This window comes from Drosophila simulans, chromosome 3R (assembly GCF_016746395.2).
Source record: "Drosophila simulans strain w501 chromosome 3R, Prin_Dsim_3.1, whole genome shotgun sequence".
NCBI lineage: Eukaryota > Metazoa > Arthropoda > Insecta > Diptera > Drosophilidae > Drosophila > Drosophila simulans.
Genome location: NC_052523.2, coordinates 15,742,373 through 15,762,013, shown reverse-complemented (window position 1 = coordinate 15,762,013; position 19,641 = coordinate 15,742,373). Strand labels below are relative to the sequence as shown.

At 42.5% G+C, this 19,641-nt stretch overlaps 1 protein-coding gene and 2 long non-coding RNA genes across 5 annotated transcripts; 2 read left to right on the top strand and 1 right to left on the bottom strand.

The window, feature by feature from the left end:
• The first annotated feature begins 451 nt into the window (after positions 1-451).
• LOC123327294 lies at positions 452-1,645 on the top strand. Its single transcript, XR_006541939.1, has 2 exons — positions 452-773; positions 834-1,645. It is a non-coding gene; the product is annotated as an uncharacterized LOC123327294 (long non-coding RNA).
• On the bottom strand, positions 1,399-5,170 carry LOC120285017. Of its 2 annotated transcripts, none has more exons than XR_005544248.2 (2): positions 5,033-5,170; positions 1,399-1,643 (listed from the first exon to the last, which is right to left on the bottom strand). It is a non-coding gene; the product is annotated as an uncharacterized LOC120285017 (long non-coding RNA). The 2 variants fall into 2 exon arrangements; XR_005544247.2 differs by lacking the exon at positions 5,033-5,170 and adding an exon at positions 1,783-2,544.
• A 148-nt stretch (positions 5,171-5,318) lies between these two features.
• LOC6728647 (transcription factor cwo) lies at positions 5,319-19,550 on the top strand. 2 transcript variants are annotated; one of them, XM_039295177.2, is made up of 4 exons: positions 5,319-6,502; positions 15,493-15,616; positions 16,150-16,471; positions 16,533-19,550. In XM_039295177.2, exons 1-4 carry the CDS (start codon positions 6,444-6,446, stop codon positions 18,122-18,124), a joined length of 2,097 nt encoding a protein of 698 aa, XP_039151111.1. In that variant the 5' UTR covers positions 5,319-6,443; the 3' UTR covers positions 18,125-19,550. The 2 variants fall into 2 exon arrangements, with proteins under 2 accessions (XP_039151111.1, XP_039151113.1); XM_039295179.2 differs by lacking the exon at positions 15,493-15,616.
• The last annotated feature ends 91 nt before the right edge of the window (positions 19,551-19,641 follow it).

Sequence of the window (19,641 nt, the reverse complement as noted above, 5' to 3'; positions counted from 1 at the left end):
ACGCGTAACCACAAGAGCTGTAAAGTAGCATCTATATATTTATATATATGAACGTGTGGTAAGATGGGGGGCGTTAGGGGGGCTAGGAACCGACCACAAATGGAGACAAAGGCAGGCGGCTAGCACGTTTGTTGCTCCTCTTACGTGGTTGACAATCGTTCACGTTTGCCCGGGGGCTGTGAGCCGAGAACTGCGTCAAAGTCAGCTTTCAATGGCAGTTTAGTCCGCCCACGTGTATACGTAACAAACTTGCAGATATACCCAACGACACACACATATGTATCTTGGGGCAGCTGTTGCAACATGTTTCGTGTCTTTCGTCTTTCGTGTCGCTGTGTGACAAAAGCGTTTGTTCTCGCCGGCTTATCAGGGGCAGAGCGGCCTCCATGGCGTATGCGTAACGTGCTAATCCCCGGGCGTTGCAACATCAAAAACAGAGGCAAACAGAAATGGCAGCGTATCACAAACAGACACAGACTGCCCGGCGAGACATCGGCTTCTACCGAATTGACATTTTGCGGCAATCCATAGCCCCCCATGACCCCCGTAACCCCTTGGAGCCAGCGATTGACTGGCATAAAGCATGCCTCACATGTAAATTCGATTAATGCAAATGCCACTACAGCCAGCAATTGTGCACATATATAGTACGTATATATCCCCGATTCTCTGTCAGTGTGCGCATATAATTAAAGCCACTTCCTCCACGAGCACAAGTCCGACTTGGAAACCCAACAAAGTCAGCCAAACCACACAGTTGAACTTCAATGGTGGTATGAACTACTTAAAAAACAACCCTTGGGTTATCTGAAAATTTAATTTTTCACTTTCAGAATTTTTTGAAATGAAGGCAAGTATTCGAAACTCAAGATATAGATGCTATTTCGACGCATTAACTGATTGAAAGAGTCATAACAGCTATAAAATATCACATGTCTTGTTCTATCTGACTTTAGTATGTAGCGAGTAATTAGTGGTTGTGTTTGAAAATCCGTCATACAGAATCTTGACTGTAGTTCCAAAGTGCGGAGAGTTACAGGCGGCGTCACCTTGTCGTCGTTTTCGCTGGCATCTCGGGCCCAATAGGAAATTCAAAACCCGCCTTAGGTTGATTTATCAACAGCGGCAAAAAACATTCTCATGCAAAACGTGTAACAATTTGTTGGCTTTACATAAGAGGGCGACGGGCAGAAATAGAACTCGTAATCGTAAGCGTAAACAAACGCGAAATCAATTAAAAGCAAATTAAATTCATCGGCAGCTGCTTGGCTAATGGGAAAAAACAGCCATGTGTGATGTAAAATAATCCTCGGATGTAATTTAGATACCTGTAATTCTGGATATGGCCTGTTATTTTTGGATGTCGAGTTAAAGTACTAATTGGAATAGAAAGGCTGTGATGCTTAGTAGATTTTAATTTCAGGCGGTTTGAGCACATTTTAAACATGATAGCCATTAACAAGCATGACTTGAGTAGAACACGTATAGTCTGACGGATTTACTTTTCCTTATCTATATCCAGTTGTTTGTTTATACGGATTTGGCCGTCATGCACCTGACTTTCCCTCTAATCTCCCATTCACTCAAAAGTCGCTGAACATGATGATGTTGCCTGACGTACACAGAGAGATATATGTATGTATCTGGAAGAAATAGTATCTATTAATCGAATTTCTTTAGCCAATATTTGATGTCAAAATGTATCATAATACAGATTTTATAATTGTACTTTATTGATTTATACAATTAATTAATGCATTCCATGACTCGACCGATACTCACCTATAAACAAAAACATATAGTATCTATATATAAGGTAATTTCTTATTTGTCCAGCTGCGGGCGCACGTGTCGTTGCCCCTGTCCCTGTTCTTCAAGACTTTTTATAAACAATTCTCGAGATTTCTAATCTACATAACAACAACAGCAATAACGAGATTGAAGTATCAGCAGCGCCAGCAATCGCAATTTGTGTTCAAATATATTATAGCTCTCGGACCCGTTCCAGTTCGGTTTAATTTCAGATTATTTAAGCTTTTATTTCTATTTTTATTGGGTTAGATCGCTCTTATCAGGGGTTTCTTTATTTTTGTTCGTTGTCGTTTTATTGCTCTTGATTTCACCTCGACTTTGAAATTGAAATTTTGCAAGCTGATAAGCGCATATAAGTTATTTCACAGTGTTTTATGTAGTAGACCCATATTTTGTGTAACTTCATATAACACCATGCTCCAACTATCCCACCCACTTTTCGATTAGGCCTTAGTTGGTCTGCTGATCGCCCCAATGTCGTTCGCACCTGTCCTAATTGAAGGTGCAAATTGCATGAGTCGGTGTGCGTTTCCTTACGAATATTTGAGGTTGTCATAAGCGTTTGGGTGTGTTGCCTAAGCCACCGTGGAATAAGTAGCTTAATAAGTTTTTCACTTTTATTTTCTGTAATATATATCAAGTCATATATATATAGCTTTATATATATATATAAATTTCCAAGTATATAATTGCCAAGCTGTATTGCAAAATATTTCTTAAATAAAGATAAAGAATTTATTTACCGAAGATATAACCAAATTCCTATCGCACAATTGGAATGTAAGCATTTCCAAGCTGTAAGCAGTAGTCTTTCAATTCCAATTGTTTATTTATTTGATTTCTACTTAACATTCCATTTCATTTCACAGCCGCCACTCCGCCATGGATTCCCCAATGCAGTGCTTACAAAAGTATCTTAAAAATTCACCAGCTACGCCAGTCGCAATTGTTGTCGTTTGGGGTTTTCCTCCGGCTTTCGTGATTAAACTTTAGCCATCCAATCGCGGGGTAAACAGCAAATACAGACGGAGATAGATAAGCTGTTAGAAAACACGAGAAAACACGTAAACAATCCACAAGTGCACGGGGCTCGTCACACAGTTTCAACTCCATTTTAGCCACATTTGCTGCATTATGGAAACGAATAAATTTCCCCGGCAGTTGCACTGCACTCCAGCTTTGATTGCATTTCAATTCGTGGAAATTCACCGAGCCACGTAACAATTTCGATGGACACAACACGTGACCGAAAAAACGTCGGAGCATGTGAGCAAGTAAATGTATTACAAGTGCGATAAGATTGCACGGAGTGCGGGGGAGGGGGGTGGAAAGGGTGGTGCGTTATTACGAGAATGTGGCACATGAGTAACCCGAGCCAGTTTTTGTGCCTTTGCACGTGCCCTGCTGCTAGCAACCACCAACCGGGCGTATGTGTAACATCCGAACGGGGCGTATACGTAACGCCGTGCAAGGCGACACCAGATGCACGTGCCGCCGCACTGCAATTAAAGCGAGAGATCGCCGAAATGCCGAAACCAAAACAAAAACAAGCTCCGCTCTTATGCAAGAGCCCAGTGCCCAATTGGACACGTCTGAGTTATTCGTCATCGCAGATCACATTTACCAGATTTGCGGCTTACGGAGTGTGGAGTACGGCTTACGGACCCTGTTTTTGTGTTGGTGTGACCTTTGGGGCGGCTAAAAATAGCCGAGAGCCATTTAAATACAATCAACACGCTGGAAAGCCCAGCACAAAGAGACACAGTAAGCACTGCTTAAGGCGAACTAACTTAGATGTGATTAAAACTGGCAAAATATGTATTTATAAAATGTATTACTATCAATTTAAAAGGTTTTCAAATAATATTGTAACATTTGGTTAAAGTTAAGTTGTTAAATTCCTTTGTTTGAAAAAAGAAATCGTTGGTATATTGGGGATAAAATTAAACCCTTTTTCCAGCAAAACTATTTAGCATATTAGTTCGAGTTATGGAGCTCGAACTGTTTAAATCCGAATAAACTACAAAACACAAACAACAGCGTTTTGTAAATGCGAAAACATTTCAACAACACGTGACCAACAACAAACCTGAGTGCTGCACTGGTGTGCGTGTGAGTGTGTGTGGATGTGCGCTTGTGTGTGTGCCAAATCGCTGACATGCTCGGCTCGCGTGAGAAATTACGTCATGCGCCACGAATTTTGAGTTGTTATTTATTATTATTTTTTTGTACGTTTTGGTGAGTTTGCCACTTTCAACGTGTCTCGATTAAAAACGAAAAGCAAATGGATCAAGAGCGAGCGAGAGAGAGAGGGGGCCAACGTAGCATATGATTATTATTTCGTTTTTTAAAGTGAAGCCCTCATAGAAACAACAACAAAAGCCGCGACTGTTGCGCTCTGTAATAAAAACAAAATGTCGGCCGAGTAGAGAGTGCATGTGTGTGTTGTTTGGCTTTGGGATTGTTGTTGCCAAGCGCCGGTTATCAATTCGCGCTCTCTCGCGCTCTCTCTCTCTCTCTCTCTCGCTCACGCAGCCGCCGCCCAGTTGACTTCTGTTTCGCTTTGGAATTTGTCACGTTTCACGTGTTTTATTGTATGCCGCTGACTTTTGTTGTTGCTGCTCGCCTTGAGCTTCTGCGTCGTTGTTTTCTTCAGTTATTCGTAGTATATATGCACATATATTTTCTTATTGTTTTTTTTTTCGGTTTCATGCTTTATTGTTTCTAGCCCGACACTGTAACGGTAACTCTCCAGAGTTGAAATTCGAACTTGAGAATCATATGGTGCACTTAAAGTTAACCACAACCATATTGGTATCGGCTTGGCAAACTAAATGCTTATAAATATACATATTTAATTTACACGCAACTCATTTATGAATATCTGGCAACAACAACGCTGCTCGTGGTTTTGTAAGTGCCGTGAGTGTGCGAGTGCGAGTACATGTTGTCTAGTCATCAAGCCCCCAAATGTCGGCTGCACAGTGGAGCCAATTGGGTATTTTGCGATTGTGCCTTAGAATCCTTTTCAAACTTATAAAAACTTCCCTTTAAAAGCAGGTCTTTTGAAATATAATAATTTTAGAGTAATTCGCCATATGTGTATGCCAGTTTTTGCCTTTAAAGTAGGCAACAGTTTTTGACACTTTGCTTAATGGTTAATAGATGTAAAATTAACAAATTTCATAAACATTTGTTTTTTTGAAAATTGTATACTTACTTTATATTTTAGTGCATAATTCGCTGCTAAACATATCCCCTGCCTAAACAAAGGCAATCTGTCAAATTTGCCAATCATGTCGTAGGAATCCCCTGGGCTTATCTCCCAGCGGATTTTGTGGTCATAAAATTCGAGTTTTAGTCCCACTGTGGCAATCACGTTCGCCGCACACGAAATGCCTTATCTTTATTCTCTCTCCCAACAACACATGTTGCTCTCTCTTCTCTTTTGGCGTGCACGTCATTAATTTGGCGCTCTCTCGCCTCTTTTTTGGGGTCTCGTGCCGCCAGCGAGTTTTATTCATTCATTTCGATTCTGTCTCTTGTCGCGAACAGACGTTTGGGAAATAGTTCACGGTGCGAGTGACGTGACAGTGCAAAAATTGAATACAAAAAATAAGGCAAGAGGGAGAGCAAATAAAAAACAGCAAAATTAGCTGGAGGGGCACAACAACAAATTTGATACATACCTATATATACGTGCTTTAATAGTGAAACACACGCACACGCACGCACGTTGCTCGCTCGCCCGTACATATATTTATCGGTGTGTGTGTATATAGAGGCGGCTGGTAAAATTCCACTGTGAAACGAAAGGAAGTTATTGTTTTCTGTGGCTCTATTCACGTACCATATATATTAACAAAACAAATAACAGTGTGTGCATAAAATTGATAAAAGCTAAAAACGTGTAAACAAAAATTAAACAAAAAACCGCGCAGCAATCACGTTTTCCGACACTATTTGCGTTTCTTCTGTTGTTTTTTGTGTGGATACCGCGAACGAGGGAGAACTGTTCCAACAAGTGCACCTTAATTGAAGCTCCAGTAACAGAAGAAGGAGAAGTACGAAATAAAAACAGGAGGAGGAGTAAGCGCGTTATCGCTATCGTTATCGCACCCACACACTCGCAAACGCACACCCAGTGATAAGCGGAAAAGAGTAAACAGGCGGTACACACTTATCAGCATTTTTCACTCGTTCCAACATAAATAAACACCCCGCTTCGTAATGCCATTCTAAAATTTCGAAAATATAAATCCGGGACGTGAAACGTGAGAAAAGTACCCGAAAGAAAAATATCTCATCTCAGCTTGGAAGAGAAAAGTAACTCGCCGCGCAGTGAATTCGCCGCACAGCCGTCGACTCGACAACCTGTTTGCTCGCCCATAAATTCGCCCCGGCATTTATCTCACAATTATTTCTGCACTGACGTAAGGAGGAGCACTTCCACCATTCCACCGCAACTGCAGCAAACCACGTCGACGCAGCAGCAGACGCAGCAGGCGCTCCACAAAACGTTCACACTGCCCAGGAGCGGATTCGGTGCGTTTCCAGTCCAAGCAGCCGGAGGAGGAGGAGGCGGAGGCGTGCGGAGCGGATCGAGGAGCAGGAGCCCCATTGGAACCACCATGGAGCCCTATTGGAACGAGTCGAACGGACATGCCGCCCATCCGGTCAAGTATGAGAGGTAGGTATACTCAGCACAGATCGCCAGATCCCGCTGCAAGTCGAAAGCAAATAAAAGCCAATCCAATGACTAAATCGAACCACTCACTTTCACCTGTGCGCGTTTAGCTTAAGCACGCAGAGAAAACTTATCACAAAATGTGTAACAATCCGAAAGCCCTCTTCAATTAGTTGAAAATTGTTGAAGCTTTATCCGTATCTGAACCACACATTGATCCAAATGAATCTTTCTTAAATAAAGTGAAATAACTGTATTAAATACAATTAAATACAATCCCTAAATTAGCATATTGCTAATTTAGATTCCTAAGATTTGTGATACCTTTTCTCTGTGAATTATTTAATGGTTTAGTGTATCTTAGACTCGCTTCTAGTGGTTAAGCCTAAGTCTCCGCCTCCTCCTCTGTAACTTTATAATCGTTATGTGCGTGCATGTCAGAATCGGGTGTGGACCATTCGGATCTGTTTTGGGTTGTGTGGGCCGCGTATTTTTAGCCGTCGAGCTAGAAAGCGTTTTGCATTTGCAAAACAAACGCGAAAATCGGGCGAAGAAAACGTGGGCAGACACTGTCGAGAGGCTATTCTTGGCCGAGATGGGTGCTTTAGTTTTGCTTTATTTCATCTTTATTTTTTCGTGTTTGCCAGAAGGCAAAACACAAAACAAAATCCAACGCACGACTCGCCAAACGTGATGTTTCGTTGATTTTTTCCCTGTGAGTCTCCCAATCCCCCCAATCCCCCCAATCTCCCATTCCATTGAGTTTGTATTTTTGAACTTGAATTTCGTTTAAACGTGTCCGAGCGGAATCAGAAAAAAAGTGCGATTCGCGTTGGTGTGGCCAGAGTGGGGATTAATAATCCAAGCGAAGTGGTGTGGCCAGCGCTGCAAATGAGTAATATAATCACGGTGCTTAGGGGCTTTACGCCTGTCTGCTAAATGTCAACGGCCAAAACGTGGCTATAAATATCAGTTAACAACAGCGTGGGTCTATGCTCCCCAACCAACTCCTTTGATTGGCCATCGAGTGCGAGTGGAGTGGGGTGCTGTTCACGTGCTCGGGTGGCCTTTCTAGCTTTTGGGTGGCGCGTTGGGCCGTGTCCTTTTGAAGGTCAACAAGTTTTGTGTTTCGCTCCGGTTTCTGTTGGTTCTGTGGCTGTGTTTTTTGATTGAGCTTTATATTTGGCTATTTTGGTATTCGGTGACCGCCACCGGTGCTCCTGGGAACGTTTTCCTCTATAAATACACAAGGGCTAATCGAATGAATCGCTCATCAAATATTCAGGTCCCCAATTTGATTGGCCTTTGGATATGTTTTCGTTTCGTAGTCGGGTTTTTTCCAGTTCGGTTTTGGGTTTCACTGCGGTTTTGGGGGGAAAGCTGCTCATGGCTTGTGAACAGATATGATTACGTATACGTCACGTGTGCCGCTCAATTATGAGTCTAGCCGGTTTAATTATACCAAAAAATATCATTAATGAACGGAACTGGTTAAACATAATGGTTTATCTTTGCCCACGGCATCAGCGCTGAAAAAGTAATCAAAATAAATATTATAAATTCGGTTGGCCCCTGCGGTGGACTCCTTATCAAATGGCACTTGGGGTAAACACGCGTCTTCGTCGCGGCTGAAGTGTTTATAATTTGCATTACGCGCTGCCATCTTAATCAACACCCAAGTCAGTCATAAAAGCAAAAAATAGCAGAGAGAAAACACAAATAGAGATAAGCAAACACGCGATAAAAAGCGAAACGGGCGTGACGCACAATCGCTCCTCTCCAAACCGAAATGTATCTATCTATCTATAAGCACATGTGTATCTATATATGTATCTATAAAGTGTCCAGAGTTGTCAAGCGTCAGTGAGATCTCGGGTTTGTTGCACGACGAGACAGTTGCTAAACCCCCGCAAAATAATCAAAATACACCCCCACAACCCCATTTAGTACTCAGCTGTCTCTCGTTGTTTTCGATTTCGGGATCTTGACAACGACGCCATCGAATTGAAGACATTGACCCAGTGATTAGTTATATTAACAGCTCACCATTCCCATCCAATGGACGCCATATCTGGAGCAGCATGAGATCTCTGAAAAAGTGTGTTTGTTTGCTGGCTACATCTGTGTTGTAGGGACTCCAAATGGATTTCCTGCACAACATGAACTCACAGATGTTCAGCAAGACAACACGTCAAAAAAATCAACAGGAGATACAAGATATAAGCTGCTAAATTGAACTACATACTAAGAAAAACCATCGAAAGTGTAGAAATAATCAAATACAAAAGACAGACTTAAATGCCCATATTGTTTTACCTTTATTATTGCGTTGAAATTTGTGAAAGTAAGATACCTATTTATTATTTACTAATTAATGGCAAAAATCCCATATGAACACAGTTGTTTTTAATTTATTCACTCTTTCGATCGCGCTTATCACCAAAACGAATAACAAACGCCTGCAGCACGCTAAAAATAGCAGAACGGAGTGTTATAAATTATATGGACAGATATATATCCGCCTGCGTCGAAAATGCTGGCGATCCTACCCGATCTCGATCCGATTCGATTCGATCCGCATCGATACATTTCGTTCCGTCGCCGGACTTATCGCCACCATCACATCGTCCGTTCGGTTCGCCGTCCATTGGCATTTGAGAAGCGGGCACGTAGTCGTTCACGTTCCATGCAGGCTGACCCCTATAGACCCCTCGAAAGAAACCCCCCGCCCCTGTAAAGCGACAGTCCGCAACTCACGGGCGGCAAACGTGCCGCAGATATTGTGAAATTCGCATGGTATATGTGCAGTATGTGGTGGATTTTCGTGATTAATGCACTCGTCTCGATGTTTTTTATTTTTTTGCGTTGGGTCCGCTGACTCATGACCACTGCATTTGATTGCCGCTAAACGATTTAAATAGATGGATTTGAGTGTCTTTTGACCCAGTTATGGCCAGTGCGGACATTCATTTCAGCTGCGGAATGCGGATGGGGGATAGAAAATTGTTGAAGATCTGGGATGCATGATTAGCGGAGGAATTTGGAGCGTATGTTGGGACATTTCTAAAATTACTTGAACAATTTAAGTTAGTTGGTTACTTTCTATTACCTGTTAGTTTTATTCCTATTAATCTGTTGGGGAAAGTGGAAGCATAGATAAGCCTTTTTATAAAAGTTCAAGCTTTTGATGGTCTATAAAAAAAAGTTAAACAAGGCATCGGTTCTGCTACCAACTTGACTCCATAAGGCATCCTAACCAACGCTGAATATGCACAGAATACACAAACGACGATTTCATAAATCAGCTCCGATTGTGATTCACTTTCCTTGGAACAAAGACGGCTCTATCTCATCACCAGATGGATTTCCGAATGAGCCGCGATACGAAACTTCCATTTGCACTTTTCCAGCGCTTCTTGAAAATCCGTTGAAGAAGCAGCAGGGTATGCGTAATAAGCAAAAGGCAGCCGCCTCCAAGTGGCCTCGTATTTGTATCTACATATATGTTTTCGTACACTGCATCTACATGTATGCGTATGTGTCGTATCTGTATCTTTGCGAGTCGTGGCTGTTTCGGTGTATCTGTTTATACTCGACTCGCATCGAATTGTTTTTCGCCTAGACAGCACGCCAGAGAGCAATTTGCCGGGGATTGTTGCCCTCGATTCCATTTCGATTCCATTTACAAACCCAATCCCAAAGACCAAGCCCCGAAACTGTTGCCAAGCAATCCGTCCGGCACGTGTGCACGTTTGTGTGTTGGTTAGCTGTTGAATCAACTGAAATGCGAAATTCGAATTTGTTACGAATCGAATTCCGCTAGTGCAGCAACTTTTTTTCTGGTCTTTGCACTTTGGCCAAAAACAATTATATCACGTGCCCGCCCGGTAGGTCGCAGTTTTTTTTCAACTGAATATTTATGAGCGGTACGCGGCATTTCCAGTTTCGGTTTTAGTTTTTAGTTTTAGTTTCAGTTCCAGTTTGCGGATCTCACGTGATTGTGTCGCTCACCTGAACAGCAGATGCTCCGCTGCACTTTTAGCGTAATTGGTGCTAATCTAGCCGTGTGTGTTCGTCATATAATATATAATAGAAGCATATTCACCTTATCAGCCGACCGACAAGCCCAAGGTCGTCGATCAGGCGAGAGCCAGACCAGAGCAGTCCAGCCCCGCCCACTTTTGTTAATTAGACGCTGGGGCACACACTCTTCTATGTATTTAGCTTGATTTATTTCTCTCTCCTCGAGTTCGGCGTCATCGTTCTGCCGTCTGTTGTCTCGTTTCGGTTGTTTTCCACTCTCGCCCTCCGAGATTTCACAATTCGAGGCAGCGCATTTCCATTGCCCAATGTCGATATGGAAATTTTTGTGACACAGATCAGCGGCGGAAACTGTTGGCATTGAATGCCACGATTGTCCACCGTAAACATGTTAGTTGTGTAAATCAATACACAAGGAGAAATATCATTAACAAGTTAATTTTCACGAAAAGGAAATATTTATGCGGCTTCCTTATTCACTTAAGTTTAAGATTTAATCAATATTTCCCAGAAATATGGTTTAAAAATATTAGTTGAATGTGAAAATTTAATCAGAAATAAGTCATACTGCACTTTTTCAAGTGCTAATTTTTTAAGTAACAAGACGTTGATTGAATTATTTTATTTTCCCTCTCTACATTTGGACACGATGTAGGCATTGTTATGCTCTTAGCATCGGCAAAAGATTCATGAATCACTTGCGTTCGAATGAGAATGAGTCAACAGTGAATAACATTTGCTATTGATTAACGTAAGATTTTGTGACGAAGATATGACTGTCCCGTAACTGATTAACATTATTACAGACTTTTGAGGTGTTTGCAGATCCCAATCTTATCGAAGTTATACATGCTATTAATTTGGAAAAACCCATTCGAAGAAAAGATTAATCAAAACCGAAAAGAACAAGTTGTTTTCGGCTTTAATCAGTTAGCCCTACTATTTATTGCTCAAAAAAAGACAAACAAACGGCATAAAAACAGAAAATAATATACTAGAAAAGTCGTCACGTGTAGCGTGGCAATCTAATCTGTAGGGTTTAATTACCCGCGATAAGGACAGGAAATGGTTAAACACAAACTTGAATATCAATGGACAAGTTCACAGATACGAGCATTCGTTTGGTCTCGAATTCATTTGAAAATTCTATTATACGTTACTACGACACTTGGCACATGGGCTAATTATCACAGACTCATGCGTACACAAACGTGTCGGTAGCTCCCTCCCATAAAGTAAATTACGATCCGGATGGGGAATGCTGTCCATGCCTTTGGCAACCCACGGGTGGATGATCGGAGGAGCTGTCGTCATGGCAGGGTCGCGGAATACTTGTAGATCCCCATCGTCAGCCTCGTATTGCGATGCCAATTACTTAATAGTGCGACGACAAAAACGGCGCACGAAAAGTAAACAAACGTAAGACATTTCGGTGGGCCAGCGCCATTCAAACGGGGGGCACATTGCCAACTTGTTGGGGTCTTCGGCATGGCTCTCATGAATCAAGCGAGTGATTCTCACTGACGTTCCCAGTTTGCTGCTCTTTGGCCAATGATTAAAAGTACGCCACCGAGTACACGCCCTGTTCACGGGATAGTTTGATATCTATCCGATGGCGCAGCCCCCCCAAATTAAACACGAATGATGGCAAACATTCGGGCAAACTTTGTCATCGGTGTAAATTTATCAACGGCCATGAACAATTGAAGATTCATATAGCAGACTCATACTCAGAGTTGATAGTAACATCTCGAGCGAATATATCGAAATCTGATATATTTCAGCAAGCAAAGTAAAAACATTAATTGATCGAATTAACCAATTAGCTAACCGAATTCTTTAGTTCGTTCAGAAAGTGGTAGGCCTGAGTGCAGTCAACCTGCAATCCAAGGCGATGCCACGCCCAGTCGAAATCACTTTATTTGCATTACTCATACGCACAGTGTTCGCTTGGTGGCACGATAATTGGCCACGGTTTATAAATCGAATTCAGTAAATTGTGCTAAACGCCAAGATGAAAACAAGTTGATGGCGCTGTATTTTTGGGGTGGGGGGTGGGGCCACCGGGCAGACGGATAAACAAGTTCTAGGCGCCAGGGACTGGTGCGTTCTGGTATCTCTCACCATATACTATATGGTATGGCTAATTCGGACTTACAGCTGCGGTTAAAATAATAGCACTACTGCAGGTGGAAAGTTGATTTCCTAAAAAAAGGTATTGAATGTTTATTTTTTTTAAAGTCTGATTGCATGAATAATAAGTACCATATGTTGTCTCTCTAAGCAAGAAATTTTGACTCTCTCAATGTAACGGTTCTTTTTGTTTTTGGGCACCTTCTGCAAAAGGGCGCTAAATGAGGCGGTAACAAAAATAGCACTGACCACGTTTTTGCTGAATAAAATTAATAGGAGTGATTGCTTTGGGTTTTTTTCGACATATTTTGAAAAAAGGAGTTGCATTAAAGGTTTTAATTGAATTTTTTTCAAAAGAAGACCAAAAATTCTCTAGTTATGGGTCGGGGAAAGCATTTTACCGTCGAAATAAGGAATTTGATTAAAAACATGATCTGTGAAGGTAAAACCTACGCTAAAATGGGACGGTTTTTTTTGTTTTTCAAACAATATGATCCGCAACGCACTGCTGTTTGTCGAAAATAACGAAAAACGTGGAAGAAAGCCCTCTATGTCCAATGTGGAGATCAAGCGCTTGGTTCGGCAAAGCAAGAAGGAGCCTTTTAAGCCGGTGACGGAACTGAAGAAGGAGCTTCAGATAGCTGCAAACGTAGAAAAAGTTAGCAAACACTTAAGACAAAACAACCATAATGTGTGCAGTCCCAGAAAAGTCCCGCTTTTGACTGTGAAGCATGTGGCAAAGCGAATCAAATATGCCAAGATACGCAAGGACTGGCCTGTGGAGAAGTGGCGCCACATTTTGTGGTCAGATGAGAGCAAAATTGGGTTTTTTGGTTGGAAAGGCTCTCGGTCTTATGTTCGGCGTCCACCACGAACTGAAAATAATCCTCGCTTCACCTTTAAGACGGTAAAGCACTGGGGATCAAACATCATGGTATGGGCGTGCTTTTCATACTATGGAGTAGATCCGATTCATATGATTCAAGGCATCATGGATCAGCACATTTACACAGATATCCTGGAAAATGTGATGGCGCTATATGCCGAGGATGAAATGCCGTTTTTTTGGACATTTCAACAGGATAACGACCCAAAACACACGAGGAAGAAGGCTCGAAAGTGGTTTGAGCAGAAATCGATCCGAGTAATGATCAGTCACCCGACTTGAATCCAATCGAAAAACTTTGTGCGGACGTGAAAAAAAGGTTTCTGAAGCCAAGCCCAACCATAACGAGAAACTTTGGATTCATGGGGGATCGAGGTTCAAGGATTCATGGAGCAAAATTCCTCAAAAACGGTACCAGGACTTGGTGGACTCCATGCCAAGAGGATGCGCAGCTGTCATTGCCTACAATGGTCACGCAACCAAATATTAAGATTCTTTAAACATAGTTCTTAAGATATAATCCATTTGTTGAACTCTTATTTTATTTTTTTAGTTGGTTTTAGCAAAATACGAGAAACAGTGCTATTTTTGTTACCGCCTAAATTTGGAGGTTTTTCTTTGTTTTACCAATTATTTTTAAAATATCCATTAGATCTGTTACCAATTTTATTATTTCAATTGAAAATCATTGTAGTATTTAAGATTAGTGGAAAAAATTTTGAAAAAATGTCAGAAAATAGAGAAACGAGGGGGCAAACACGAAATGTGCTTTTGGTGCTATTATTGTTACCGCAACTGTATGTACTCGTAGTACACACGGGTTGACTTTGTTTGTGGTCGCCTGCTTATCGCCCAGAGCCGTGACACTTATTATTATTCGCTCTATTTTATTTTGGTTTTCTAGCGCTTTCTGGTCGATGCTTGTGATGTGTTTGTTTTGGTTTTGCTCTGAGAAATTGGCATTCAATGAGTCTGTGAAACGTAGAATTGTGTGGGTTTTCTCTCTGGCTTTACCCCCGTGGCGCTTGGCAACAGTTTTATCGAGATATTTGTTTCTTTACAAATTATGTTCAACTTTTCGCTCGGCTTTTTATTATAAGTTTTCTTTATTATTTCTTATTTTTTTGGCACATGGCAATAAAAACGTGTTGGTTCTAAAATTAGCTTGACTGATTTATGTAGTGGACGTTCGAAAACGTGTGTCGTTCCTTGTGGCATCTGGCGGGATAAATTCTGAAAACGATTTGAAATGCAAATGAGTTTTGAGTAAAAATGGTTTTATGATCCACCCACGATCCTGACATCTTGTCCAATTAAATGTGCGTGTGTAATTGTGAGAGAGGGATCTCCTGCCTGGACTGAGGATCCATTCCGGATCGTATGACCGTATCGTATGCTAACCGTACTTTAAGGCATTTCCACCCGTTTTACTACAACACAAACCAAACAAAACGCTCGTTTGATTTTAGCCAAGCGACCACAGCCCAAAATCCGGCTAACTGATGGAGAGCTCATTGAGGCACACGGATTGATTTGGCTGATCCAAAGCGATTTCGAGTCGAACCGACAAGATTTAATCCACTTTCTCTTTGTTTTCTTGCAGCCTTAATTTATTTTGATGCTGAATTTTAAATAAACGAAAAGAAACCACAAACGAACAATAAACCATATTTAATACGCATTTACCTATTAATCCTAGACTAACTAGCCTAAGTTACTACACATAAGTTAAGCTAAGTTATGCGCCTAATAAATGCATTACTAAAACAAATAAAAAAAAATTGAAAAACTACCATCTAAATACGAAAATCTGAACAAAAAAAAAAAAAACAATACAAAACCAAATAATATAAATCATATTTGAACAAGATTTGGACTTACCTGTGTTTCTTTATCCTTCCCACTTCTTTTTGCATATCGAAACGAATTATAGCGAAGCAGCTGTCTCCAGTTTTCCTTATTGCACAGAATCTAGTTTAAATTTTTCAACATCAGCCACGGCATACAGCGAGGACGATGCTGAATATGCCACCGGAAGACGTAATAAGACATCGAGGGTAAATATTACAGTTTTAGAGCGACCCAAAACTCGCTATCATTTCTAAATCAATTGCAAAAAAATATACCGAAATCGAGAATGAAAACGAATTCGAAATCAATACGACTGAGACAAGATCAAAGGATCAAAAGAGCATTAGAGCAGCGCCCGGATGATGACCACGCCCACTAGCTATCACACACTCTCACCCACCACCAACTACCACCCACCACACACACGTGCAATGAACTTGAGCCATGATGACCATGCCGCCATCGACGCAGCCGCCACTTTTGACCCTTTTTTATTGTTAGAAACAAAGAGCACCTAAAAAGAAACTGATGAAAGAATAATAAAGTGAAAAAATGAGAACCGAAATTAGCGAAAATAAAATGAAACAAAATAGCAAAAGAAAATCGTCTCTCAGCAGAACAATCATTACTTAGGCTAGGGGTCTAAAACGCCCACCAACTACCCTGCAAAATGGGTTCTCGCGAAAGCTGCGCTTCAAGCCATTATTAACCAGACCATCTCTACAACCTCTGCCCACAGCAAGACCCACTTTCCCATCGAATCATCGAGAAACGGAGACGAGATCGCATGAACTCCTGCCTGGCGGACCTGTCCCGCCTCATCCCGCCGCAGTATCAGCGCAAGGGGCGTGGCCGGATTGAGAAGACGGAGATCATCGAGATGGCCATCAGGCACCTGAAGCACCTGCAGAGCGAGTGCCAGCAGAAGGAGAGCGACTACCGGAGTGGCTACATGGACTGTATGAAGGAGGCGGCCAAGTTCCTCTACGACGTTCACATGCAGGACTTTTGCCACCGACTACTGGGTCGTCTGCAGGAGCACATCGATGAGATGTTCAAGAGTGAGTACACAGCCACAAACCGTATTGAATTATTGAGTAACTCATGGTTATCTCTCCACAGCGGACTGCTACAAGTCGACGCGCAGCTGCCACATGCCGGATAATGTGAGTGCCTCCAGCGGCAGTCCCCACCAGGCGTACCACCCACCGCTGTGCCACCTGCGTGACATGTTGGCCACCTCCGCCTCGGATGTGGAGCACAGTCAGGACCATAACGACGTCAAGGATCTGAGTTTCCGGAACCATCTCAACCAGCTGCAGAGGAGTCAGCAGGCAGCGGCAGCCGCAGCAGCAGCAGCAGCCGCCGTTGCTGTCGCCAATGGCAGTTCGCCGGCTTCGAATGCCGGTATGGATTCTAAGGTCCCGCTGACCAATGGTGGCGGCACTGGTGGAGCACCGCCGGCAGGTGATAATGTGCCTAGTAATTCCACGGGGAGTGGACCAGCAGGAGCGTGTGCTGGGGGAAACAGCAACAGCAGCGGCAGTAACAGCAGCAATGCAGCCAGTTCCACCACCTGTCCGCCGGCCGGAGGTAGCTGTCCAGCCAAGATCACACCACTGGCGGCACACCAGCAGCCCCACCAGGCACCAGTGATCACTTCGACGGCCCCGCATCATCATCACCACCATACAGACAGCAGCCACCACGACTTTGAGTCATCCAGGGAGCCGATTCTTCACACCGATACCTCTAACATGCACTCGCCACCGCCCAGGGATCTGCTGTTGCAGCAGCATCCCCACCTGGCCCATAGCCACCACACCCAGGACAGTCTGATGTCCGTGAGGATGCGCAACTATTCGGAGTCCTCGCACGAGATTGAGCACAACAACAACTACAAGTACAAGAACCACATCAAGGAGCGGTTCGTCCACGAGCTCCACGACGAGGAGACGAGCAGCGAGCATTGCCCGGTGGCGGCCCACCTCCAGAGCGATCACTCCCACTTGCAGGCCTTGTCGGAGCACTCAAAGGACGGCACTGAACCCGAAATAGCCCCCATTATGGCCAAGAAGCGGAAGTTGGCCGAGGCAGCGGCCAATGGAGAAATACCCCTAGAGGTTCACACCGAGTCCAGCAACGCGGGTGCAAGTTCCGCCAACCGGCTGGACAAGCCCTCGCCCTCGTTTAACTTCAGCGACATCAAGGACATCAAGGCGGAGCTGCACAACGGCAACTCCAACTCCAGCCCACTGCTGGCCAAACTGAGTGCGGTGGCTGCTGCCGGCGGCCAGTTGAGCACTCCGAGTAGCACAACCGCACCATTGCCGCCGAGGCACACCTTCACGGTGCCCATATTCGCACTTCACGGACAGGGCAACTACTACGTTCCCCTGAACGTGGACTACAATGCACTGGTGCCCTTCCTCAACGGTATGGATCTGCTCGAGAAGAGCTACACCAGCATGCCCGTGGTGCACCCCATTAATATCAATGTGAACTTCATGCCCAGTTCACCGTCCGCATCACTCTTGGCCGCTGCTGCAGCCGCCGCCGTTGCCGTTGGCAAGCAACAGCAACAACAGGCTGTGGTGGCCGCCGGAGCGGGACATCCGCTGTCCACCAACTCGGCGGCGGCTCAGGCGGCCGCTGTGGCCGCCGCAGCGGTGGCCAAGGCCAAACTGGAGCAGGCCATGAACCAGAGCTGGTAAAGCAAAGCAATCGCAATGCAACGGGTCGACAGATGGAACAACACTACCTCAGTACTTCTGTGAATAATCATCAAATGATTAATCTCAAAACAAAAACACTAAGCGACATCTGCGCCCAAGTGTACCTACATACAAACAGAAAAAGTTAATGGAAAGGGAGGAGGAGAAGCAAACGAATTCACTGGGGGTGATTCTTAAATCTCTGGCGGATTAAAACCATAGTTAGGTCGTGTATCTTGTTTTACGTTTTTGATCGTACTCATTGCAAACTTTTGTCCACAGAGCATGAGCTATGTAGCTAAAATAAATGCTGAACCTGAAATTCACTGAGTAAATATGTTGAAACGCTGTAGAGATTTTAGAAGTACACCAATCTGTTACCTTTGGATTAGTTTAAAGTTTAAAACATAGAGACAGCCAGGAGCCGCCTCAAAGGCTGGGCACCTACTAGTGAAATGATTTCCAATTGTTAAGCGAGGTGGATACTAGCAACTAGAGTAGCTAGTTGTTAAATATTTTGAACAAAACTTGAATGTCTATTATAGTGCATGCATTGAAAACTACAAAGAACATATATGTATGTTGTGTGCAAGCCAATAGAACGTATATGATGCCAAGAGTCAGTCCCACGTAAAAAATCTAATGGATTTTAAAACAAAACTAAATGTGAATTAAATGTATTTTTTAGAGGTTTAACGTTTTTTGCAATTTAAATAAGTGTTGTGGTTTCATATAAGGTAGTCAGATAGCCAAGTGACTCCCGTCAAACAAACAAATTAATCTATATATACAAATCAAATATATTGATAAAACATATATATATAGTAAACCACTAGTCAGCGAACTTGTACGAACACGTAAAACAAAAACAAAATGGGAGAAAAACAAATCAAAACCCTATTATATTCTATGTGTAAATATTATTAGCAAGCAAATTGTCCTTTTTTTAAGTTTGTATTTTAGTGACAAATTATGTTAAGTTGGTTGGTTAACACATGGAAAAAAAACAAAAAAAATATTTGAAAAATACCCAAAAACTTTTCTATTCTAGATATGCACCACGTTTCATTCTCGAAATGCGGTTTATAGTTATTATTATTATTATCACTACTGTCTAACACTTAAGTTGATTGTTTCTTTGTGTGTTTTTGTTATTCAAGAAATTAAACGCAATTTCAAGATCTTTCTGTCACCTGTTTCCAATACGAACACCTCGATATTTTTAGAGGAACTTCGGAAATGATTCTGTTTTGAAAGCAAAGCTTCGTTGCGGCTAAACTAAAAGTTGATAGCACAAAGATTATTAATGTTTTATGACTCTTATTAATGTGTACGATTACTTTTACTGTACGGTACTGTTAATATATAACTACGTTACTGTTTAATATATTTTATAAATGTATACAGATGTAATAAAAAATCAAAAATGAAATCGACACGCTTTTTTCTTTGTTTGGAGGTATCTTATAGATAAAAACTTCAGTCTTTCATTAAGAAAATACTTCACTAAAATTTTT